Below are 10,066 nucleotides of genomic sequence, written 5' to 3'. Positions count from 1 at the left end.
CCCCCCCCCCCCCCCAGAGAAAGAAAGGGAACATCCTAAGCAAGAAACCAAAATAGTATGCAAGTTTAGTCATTAGTGAATTCTGAGAATTTGGGTTTACCTGGCAAAATGGAATTGGGATCAAAACCATCATATACCAATCTGCTCCACCTTTACTTGGGAATCTACTATGGATGTCACCTGTCTTAGACTCTCAGATTGTTATACCACTGGGTAATTCAACCCCAGAACATGGTAAATTAATGGCAGTCTCTGCTTAAGTGAAAATGCTAATTTTTAAGATCATGTATTATTAGGTAAAGTAGCAACATTTAATGAAATTAGAAAACTCCTTTCATTTATTAAAGTAATGGAATTAATGATGATTAAACATTTAAACCTTGAAATCCCATAAATCCCTGTTGCTCTTCTTATGAGTGCCATGAGATATTGTTTTAGACTGCCTTCTCTAGCAAATTGGATATCTTGGTTGTTTTCACTGGACTGTTAAAAGGTAAAAAGTGTTGATTTGGCATGGTTATTGACTTCAACTTTATTGCTAAAGTGTGCTGGAAAAACAATACACTAAAGCAAACTTGGATCTTAGTTCATCACCAAGAAGTCCAATTGTCTTCCAAAGATGTGTTAAAAAGATTAATCTCTCCTTTGTAACAAAAGTGGACATTATTTTGGGAAAACTAATATTGAATAAGTTGGGCACTCGGCACTCCATTTAAGTTATTATTTCCTCCTAACAAGAAAATTATCTTACAATTTTGCCAGTCTGGAAAGTTGAGGTTGTGTTTCTACATTTTAAGCAACAAAGCATGAGTCAAGCTCAACTTTTTTGGTGCTTTTAGGGTTTGGCTGAACTTGAGTCCATTCAATGTCATTGCCTTTATTACCCTGAAGTGTCTGTAGCTCAAGTAGGCTGCAAGAGAGCTTGTTATGTAGGCACTGGCAGCAGTTTGTTGTCAAGCTAATTTTGTTGAAAGAAATATAATATGTGTTAAACTTAGCACTTAGGTACCACTGATGTGTTTAAGCATGGGATAGGTGCTGGTGGCTTTGCCATGATGAGATGGATAATATAGATTGTATTTGTTCATCAGGGAGATGTTTCCATGTTGAGGCCAATAAGTCCAATTCACTTTAGAAGCTTTCTAACCTATTCTATTTAGAGCATCCATAACCTGTGCTATCTTCTGTTTTCTGTGCATATTTTGGCATGTAATATGCATAATTCTCTTTCAGCATGTATTTGCTCCACAGCTGGGGTGAACCCAAACTTGGCCTTGGTTCGTTGGGGTGGGGGTGGGGGTGGAAATTAGATAAAGTGCTTTGTTATTTTTGAGGTCCTATGCCCATAATGTGTGTAAGAATCTAATTAGCCATTGAGTGTTTCAATAAGACATGTTCTGGCTGCATGCCTAATGAAAAAGGGATGTAAAGACTATTTGGAGAGAAATTTAACGTAAACCTTTCAGTCTATAAAAAAATAGTAAATCTGTTTATAAGCAGGTTACTGGTGCTGCCAATTTAGAAAGTTACTTTTCATCTCTCATTTCTTTGTTTCTTTTTGGGTACTTTTTTAGTAAAGGATTGTAGTACATATATGCAGACTCCCACAAATTAGTTATCAAAAGAAAGGCTGATGTTTGGGAATTTGGTCAGTGATACTTGCCAGTCTAGCTCATGTTGAGATAATAGATTCAATATAGATTCGAATTGAAGTAACAAATAAATAGTTGGCACCTTTTCCTGCACAAAAGAGTAGCTTCTTATGTTTGTGGTTTATTTTTGTTTATCCCTCTTCCCTCTGCTATTCATTAATATCCACCCATTAATGTAACCTTTCTTCACTTCTATTCATGATTTTTGAAATTGGCTAATCTCCACCTGGCTTGTTTCATATCTCATCTCACACTGTTCTCCATTATATCATTGGAGTTGTAACTTCTCCCTCCATTTTACACACACCAACATGCCATGCTTGCTCCAGATTTCTTGGCTAACCACAGCTATTCCAAAGAGGAACATCCCTAAATATTGGACTATAATATATACCATAAAATGCCAATTGATGCATAGAAGTGTTTTAGAATGTCAGCCACTTGATTTATAGTTGGAGCATATGACATGCAGATTATTCCATTGTCAATTTTCTCTCTAGTAAATTGCTTGTCAACTTCAACATGTTTATTTTGGCTACCAGAACGGTTAGTTTTGTCATGTACAACTGAGTTTTAATAGATTGCATAGCAGCCTTACCATCAAAGTAAACTTTAATTAGTGCAGATGCAATAACCTACAATTCTCCTAGTAGTCTTCTTATCCACAAAACTTCTCAAATTTCATGAACAGCTTACCCAAGCATTAATCCTTTCCACCACATTCGCTCTTTTACTCCTCCAAGTGACAAGGTTTTTCCCTACAAGGATGCAATATCCTAACATTGATCTTCTATTCACAATATTCCCAACCTAGACTTCATTTCAGCATGTAGTTGATCTTGGTTCCTAAAACGCAATATGCAGCTTCAATCACACTTAGAATATTTTTGCTTGTCTACTAATTTATGTTTTCATTTCAATCATACCTTTCTCTTTGTCAAGTGTAGGTACTCATTACAAGTGAATCTCTTCCAGTGAGATCAGGAGAGCCAGATTGTCCGGTAAGCAAACAACCTTAAAGGATGATTGTACTTGCGAATTTTTTTGATAATTCATATAGCTGTATGCCTTTTTGTACCTAATTGCCTTGTACATTGTTTCAGTATTATCTAAAGACTCAAAAGTGCAAGTACGGTATTAGGTGCAAGTTTAACCACCCAAAAGTTAAGGTAGTTACTCTGATTGGGTTATATGGATAGTTTTTTGTTCCCATCAATTATGGTGACTAGATTTATTTCAATAATTGATTATTTGTTGAGTGACTCTTGCTTTAGGATGCCTTTGAAAGTACTGATGTTCTTGTCTTACCTGAAAGGCCTTCGGAACCTCTATGTGCGGTATGATATTGCTTATTGAGGATTAATTGTTTAATTATATGAAGAATGTGTATTATATGTACACACAAGTGTACATATGTTATAACTGGTTCATCATTAGTTCATTTCGGTTTTTATTTATCAGTTTTACATGAAGACGGGAACATGTAAATTTGGTGCCACCTGCAAATTTCACCATCCAAAAGACATACAAATACAGGCTTCTGCACAAGAAAATTTCAGCACAGCAGAGACCGGATTAATTGATAATAGTGAAATGATTGGTGATGTGAAGCAAACTGTCACCCCAGCTATGCTGCATAATTCCAAGGGTCTCCCTATCAGACCGGTAATACATAGGTTTTCTCCTTCTCTTTCTCCCACTCCCTTCCCCCATCTCTTCCACTCTCCTGTTTTGTCTTCTAGTTTATTTATATGCAGTGACTAGTGGTGGACTCCATATTCATACTTTAAAAACTAGTTTGGCTTTTACTACACTAAACTTCTCGGTTAGTAACACTTTACCTCCCTAAACCCAAAAAATTTAATATATAATGTAATATAATATAATATATCACTTTAACCCTCTAACATTAATATAGTTATTGGATGTATAATTGTTCCTGTTATGCCTTGTACTGGATTTTGTTTGTACCTAATTCTTTTTTTGTTTCAATCACAAGTTACAAAGTTATATATCATTGTGCCCACAGTGAGTAGTTTAGAAAAGATAAAAAGGGCATTGCAATGCTTCTAGATAAACCCTAAAGCACAAAGTAATCATTCAATAATTAATCTAGTGCTAAGTGTATACTGGTTGGGTTTAATATTGAAAAAGTTCAGCCTTTAACATTGCAAAGTGTAATTTCCCTTGATCATAATTTGGCTCATCTAAAATCTGTTGAAGGTTTATCTAGATCTATATTTTAATGTAGTATTAGAACTTTATCTTTATCTCTATGGTGCTCAGTAGTTATCTTTTACTCAACTTCCAAATAATAGATATTTTTTTCCTGAGTTTCTAGTTCGATGCTTAGATATCTGATTTTTCTAGTATACATCAGAGAGCACTACTTTGTACTGTTTATTTATTTCTTTTGTCTACAACAGGGTGAAGTTGATTGCCCTTTCTACTTAAAAACTGGAAGGTAGGTCCATTGTCTGTGGGCAAGTGTGAATCTTTTCTTTTTGGCCCTTCCAGTTCTTCATCTTTTGGGATTACATACTAAAAGTGATTATACACTTTTTTCTTTTTTGCATGAAACAGCTGTAAGTATGGAGCCACTTGCCGCTACAATCATCCAGACAGATACAGTGAGTTAATCTTTTTTAGATTTGCATGTGTCTTCAAGTATACATGACTTTTTGAGGTGCTTTTATTATATATTCTTTCCACCCTTCAATTTTATATTCTTTCTTCATTATTGCTTCTTTTTTGGTATTATTACCCCATTGCTAGTTGTTTAATACTATTGCAATATTTGTTTCAAGTTCAAGAAGATTGAAAGGTTTTCAACCCTCAATTTCTTATTCCTTTTATTTATTTATTTATTTATTTATTATTATTATTATTTTTTTTTTAAATTTCTGTTTTAGTTTCCTTTGCGTAAACTCCTAAACTTGTCTCCAAAGTGCCTGAATTTCAACCCTGTTTATCACCCATGTTCTCCATCATTGGGTTACACCTTTTTTCTTCCAAAAAGAGAATGCTAAAGACTCAACTTCACAAGATTGAAGGAAATAAGCAATGGATGCATTCTATCCTGAAAATAGATTATCCATATATTATCAGATGGTAAATAATTTAAATCACCCCTTTCCCAACTAGGTACAAGCTGTTTATAGGCTAATCCTACCACATTGTCAACGGAGCATAATTAGGAAATTATATGAATAAGATGAAAACTAGAGGCCACTACTTCCAAGACAACTTCCTACATCTCACTTTAGGGCTTCGTAACTCCCAGCACACTTGGAATCTGAAATCTGAAAATGGATTATGATTCATTGGGAAGCTATATTAGTTTAGTTTCCGATGTGGTCATGTGGCCAACCATACAAGAAATGGAGATTTCTGAATAACGTTATGATAAAAATACTAAACACTGCCAAGAGAAGGTGGAAATGCTATGGTTTTGATTTGCCACATCACTTGCACTCTTGGTTGCTCAAATCATGAAAATCATGGTACTGTGTACGCCCTACCACACACACACACACACACACACACAGATTTCTCTAAGTTCATCCGCATTGCTACTGAGATGTTTATGTTCTAAAATAATGTTTACTTCCCTAATTTGAACACCACTCATTTTATTTTTCTCAAACCACCCTTTGTTCCTTTTAACATTTCTAGTTGGGTCCCAATCACATCTTTTTACAAGGGCAAATTTAGGAAGGATATCACATCTGTGTGTGTGTGTGTGTGTTTTTTTTTTTTTTTCTTCTTTTCTTTTAAATTTTTAAGATGTGACAAACACAATTGATCCCTTACAAAATGGGATAGAAGGAATAAAATACATGTTCTTGAAAGCAGAAATATGTACAAAATAAATTTCAGTATAAACTAATTCCTTTCCTTTGTTGAGTTTCACCAGATGACATGGTGACTAAATTGTACTTTTTCTTCTCAGCTTTCCTTCTCTACCAAAATATGAAATAAAATATAAGAATGTCAGTTGATAAGGAGAAATGAGATATATCCCTAATAATTTTACTTTTTTCTTTCTTTATAGTTTATGGCTGATTCATTTATTTGTTTGTTTATTTATTCTTTACAGCAATCAATCCACCTGCAGCACATCTTAATGTTGGGATTGTTAATCCAACTGCCTCACTTTTTCAAACATTTGACCCTAGAATGACTCAAACAATGGTAAACTGGCGTCCTTTATTCCATGGCTATGCAAGAAATTTCTTGACAGATTTAGTATGCTGGTGTGTAAATATGGGTTTTAATTTGTGTCTTGCATTTGATGATTGCTTTTTGCTTTGTGTAGATCTTGGTTACTGTAGAGTGATTGTTAATTTTCATATGTAGTGCTAATTAACTTAGCGAATTATGCTAGTTCTAGGATGGTAGTTCTGCAAAGAGCATGAAACTTAGCTGGAATCGATGGCTTTGAATTTTGATCTTGATCAACCAATTAATTTAACCGTTGTGTCACACTGAATAAGTTACTATCTGCTAGCCTTACTGAACTTTTACTCTTGTTCTCAATATTGATATGTTTGTAGTATGTTTGTAGAACTGTAGAAGCTGAAAACATGCCTGTTTAGCGCATTTTTCTGTTTTCCGTTTTTCTGTTTTCCATTTTTCTGTTTCCTCTTTCCACAGTTTTCCCATTTTTCTTTTTCCATTAGAAAAATGAGAAAATTATAAAATATGTTTATCATCATCTATTTTCCATGTTATTTTTCAAATGAGAAAATACAGAGTTATTCTAAACTCAATTATTTTTCTTCATTTTAACTTACAAATAATGCTCGTGAAAGGTGACAATTTCACGTATACGTGTTGGACTAGGTCACTTCGAATATTCAAAATTTTTATTGTTACTTTTTGAGTTTTATTCGGATGATAGGAATAATATTCATGGATGACAATGGATAAAATAATATCGGCTACCTGACCTCCTAAACCGTAATACGATGGGTTTGGATAGTTGATAGTCGAGTTTGAAACGAGTTTGGGTAGTAGTGAAATTCTTGTGCCTGACTGCCTGATACTCAATTATGTGTGTGTATGAGCATGCACGTGCATTAAATAAGTTTCGGGGTGATTTTGATTTTTGAGTACTATATGAGTAGTGTCAAATAGGTTTAGAGTGGGTATGGGCAATATTCATTCATGTTTGAGTAGTTCTAAATATATTATGATTCAAATTTGATAATGGCTAAACAAAGAAGTACGGTACCTACCTATTGTTATTCCTAATAATATGGATAGAGTAAAAATATAAAATATAATATGTAGTCTTTAGTGGTGAATATATAGATCGATGAATAATAGTGGTGATGCTAAGATTAGTAGATATAGGTGGTGATAGAGACATAGAGTAGGTAGGTGGTGGTAGATGTTATATTGATATGTGGATGGGTAGATGATATGAGTAGATAGATAAGTGAAGTTTGTATGTAATAATAATAGTGATTATAAATGAAGTTATGTGTGGTTTTGATTGACAATTGATGAAATTGTTTGTTTGTTTACTACAGTTTGGATTTGCCACAACTATCTATCCACAACGGCCTGGGCAGGTTGAATGTGATGTACGTATCTATTGAGCTTTATGATCCAATTTGAGATTACAGGCACTTGAAAACTAAATTCAATCCAGATATACCTCATCGTTCTTTTGGAATCCAATGTATGAAGAATAGGGGTTCTATATTTTCAATTTGACAGATTGGTGTGGTTTTCCTATTTCCTTTTCTATTCACTTTTTGATGTTGTATTCGAAGATTTTAAAATGCCAGAACTGACAAAAATTAGCTATATTTGCTGATGCTGCATTTCACTATGTCATGCTTTTCTGTCTCGTGACACTTTGCAGTTCTACATGAAAACTGGGGAGTGCAAATTTGGAGAGAGATGCAGGTTTCACCACCCTCTTGATCATTCATCACCTGTTACATCCTCAATGGAAGGCCAGCAGCAAAATTTTAAGCTCAGTCTTGCAGGGCTACCTAGACGGGAGGTGCGTCAAAGATTTTACAATTTATTCACGAAACATTAGCTGCTTCTATAAATTTTGCTTTTAGACTTGGATTTGATCTTTTGCTATACTACTGTTTATTCGCACAAGTCATGATGTTTCTTCTATGGGGACAACACAACACATCCAAATCTATTTAGAAAGCTTTAAAAAACTTGAGATGGGCTTATGATGTGGCATGCCCTTCTTTGAGCTACAGGTTTTGTTCCAACCCAAATTTTGACTTGGATTTTTTGGATATTGGCAGGGTGCTATACATTGTCCGTATTATATGAAAACTGGAATATGCAAGTATGGAGCAACTTGCAAATTTGATCATCCCCCACCAGGGGAGTTAATAGGTGTTACTTCACAGGTAACTTCTACATCTGTTGGTGAAGAGGAAGGATATGCCAAATTGGTTGAAGCCATTCAGAAACAGCAGCAGCAGCAGCAATAAACATTCTGTTCTGTTCAGCAGAGGATTTGATCCGCTACCTCTTCTAGCCCTGACTACACTCTGAGGGAACTAATAATTATTTCAGATTTGGTTGATGAGTTATGATATTTTATTTTCAAATTCTGAAGTTGGATTGCCTATGTTGTATTCCTTGTAACTGGTGGAGATTAGTAGCTATGAAATGCCTTTATATAGTTGGAGTATGTCTTTTCTAGTGGACGGAGCTCTATAATGATTGGCTTGTCCCGGTGGTGTGTAAACACAGATTATAGTTAATACTCAAAGTATATGTACGTGATTCTCTCTAGTTTGAATTTAAAATCCACTATTTTGGCTACTCTTCACTGTGTTTGACGTTCGTGTGCAGAATGATGACGTGTGTGCTAATTTTTATTAGGGGAAATGGTAAAATAATCAATGATCCCTTAGGTGAGAATGTTAGAATCAATATAGATGTAAACAATTTACTATATGAATGTACATAAACTATTTTAGAGTAGATGTATCTAGAATATTAGATTATGTGTATTTATGTAGAAAAATGTGCGTATTCATAAACTTTTTAAGTGTTAAATGTTAATAAATGAGTAATTAAACTTTTAAATTTTAAAAAAAGCATTTGTAAATGTATTGTTGACATTTTTGAATGTATAATTGTAATGAAACATGGGAGGAGGCGATGAGAATCAAATAGTGCCTTCTGTGCACCATCAAGCATTTCCAACTGCTGCACTCAAAGCATTTTTAAATGCACTGCTACACGTTATAGAATGTACTGTCAAACATTTCTAAATGTACAATCATAATGACAAGAAAAGTGATGAGAATCATATAATGCATTTTGTGCAATTTCAAGCTTTTCCAAATGTGTTGTCAATCATTTCTAAATGCACAATCGTAATGACATGGAGAGAAAAAATGTCACTACATTTTTTTTTTTTCTAAATGCATAATCATAATGACAAGAAAAGTGATGAGAATCATATAGTGCATTTTGTGCAATTTCAAGCTTTTCCAAATGTATTGTCAATCATTTCTAAATGCACAATCGTAATGACATGGAGAGAAAAAATGTAGTGACATTTTTTCCTCTTGTCATTGATTTTTAGCTTTTGATTATGTTTAGATGGATGGACTAGATTATATATATATATATATATATATATATATATATATATATATATATATATGATAAGGATCAGGTGGGATCACCCTATTTATATGAGACTGTGAGATCAAATCTTAACCATTAAATTTTTTAATTCAAAGGTTTTGATTATGTTTGTCAGTGGTGCCTATTTTTTTAAAGGTGTGGGGGTGTCGAAGTAATTTCATGTTAGGTTGCCATCATTATTTTTGAAATACTCGAGATTCTCTCATTCTTTCTTGTGTAAGGTTATTGTTTGCAAGTCGTGGCTTACTATATCCATCTTCTTCTTCTTCTTTTTTTCTTTTTTTTTTTTTTCCTTTAACCAAACACGCTTGCTCAAGAACAAAATGAAACAATGTCCGACCATCAGGTTGTTAATGGGTTTCCTCTCCTTCTCGCTGGGTGGGTGGAGGTGTGCAGTGGGGATACTATGGCGGTTGCCGATTTTCGATGGTCGAAGGAAGGTATGCTGGCTTTTTTAATTTGTTTTTTGGGAAATCGTGTTTGAAACTTTGGGGTTTTAGTGTTTTCGATTTTGGGGTCTCTAATCATGTCTAAGTTATTTGGACCCCTTTGACCTTTGACCTTATGGGGTTTTTTGTGTTAAGTTTGCTTATCATATAATCAGATGAAGAAAGTCAGCAACCTAATCTGCATATTCTGCACAAGAATCAGTGTGAATTGAAAGTTTTCATTTGCTTATTTCTTATTGTTGTTGTTGTTGTTGTTGGTTTTTTTTTTTTTTTTTTTTTTTTTTTTTTTTTTTTTTTTTTTTTTTTTTTTTTTTT

General features: G+C 33.9%; 1 protein-coding gene across 3 annotated transcripts in view; it reads left to right on the top strand.

Moving 5' to 3' along the window:
• Positions 1–8,467, top strand: part of LOC116022126 (zinc finger CCCH domain-containing protein 37-like) — a 12,167-nt gene extending 3,700 nt beyond the window's left edge. For all 3 annotated transcript variants that reach the window (XM_031262701.1, XM_031262699.1, XM_031262700.1), the window contains exons 5-14: positions 2,600–2,653; positions 2,756–2,821; positions 2,927–2,989; positions 3,114–3,317; positions 4,079–4,116; positions 4,236–4,282; positions 5,752–5,846; positions 7,190–7,243; positions 7,528–7,671; positions 7,937–8,467. In XM_031262701.1, coding sequence (XP_031118561.1) covers positions 2,600–2,653; positions 2,756–2,821; positions 2,927–2,989; positions 3,114–3,317; positions 4,079–4,116; positions 4,236–4,282; positions 5,752–5,846; positions 7,190–7,243; positions 7,528–7,671; positions 7,937–8,128 — 957 coding nt within the window. In that variant the 3' untranslated portion in view covers positions 8,129–8,467. The remainder of the gene's footprint in view (positions 1–2,599; positions 2,654–2,755; positions 2,822–2,926; positions 2,990–3,113; positions 3,318–4,078; positions 4,117–4,235; positions 4,283–5,751; positions 5,847–7,189; positions 7,244–7,527; positions 7,672–7,936) is intronic.
• The last annotated feature ends 1,599 nt before the right edge of the window (positions 8,468–10,066 follow it).

The sequence above is a fragment of the Ipomoea triloba genome, chromosome 6 (genome assembly GCF_003576645.1).
Source record: "Ipomoea triloba cultivar NCNSP0323 chromosome 6, ASM357664v1".
NCBI classification, from domain to species: domain Eukaryota; kingdom Viridiplantae; phylum Streptophyta; class Magnoliopsida; order Solanales; family Convolvulaceae; genus Ipomoea; species Ipomoea triloba.
This window is presented reverse-complemented; position numbering and strand designations above follow the sequence as displayed.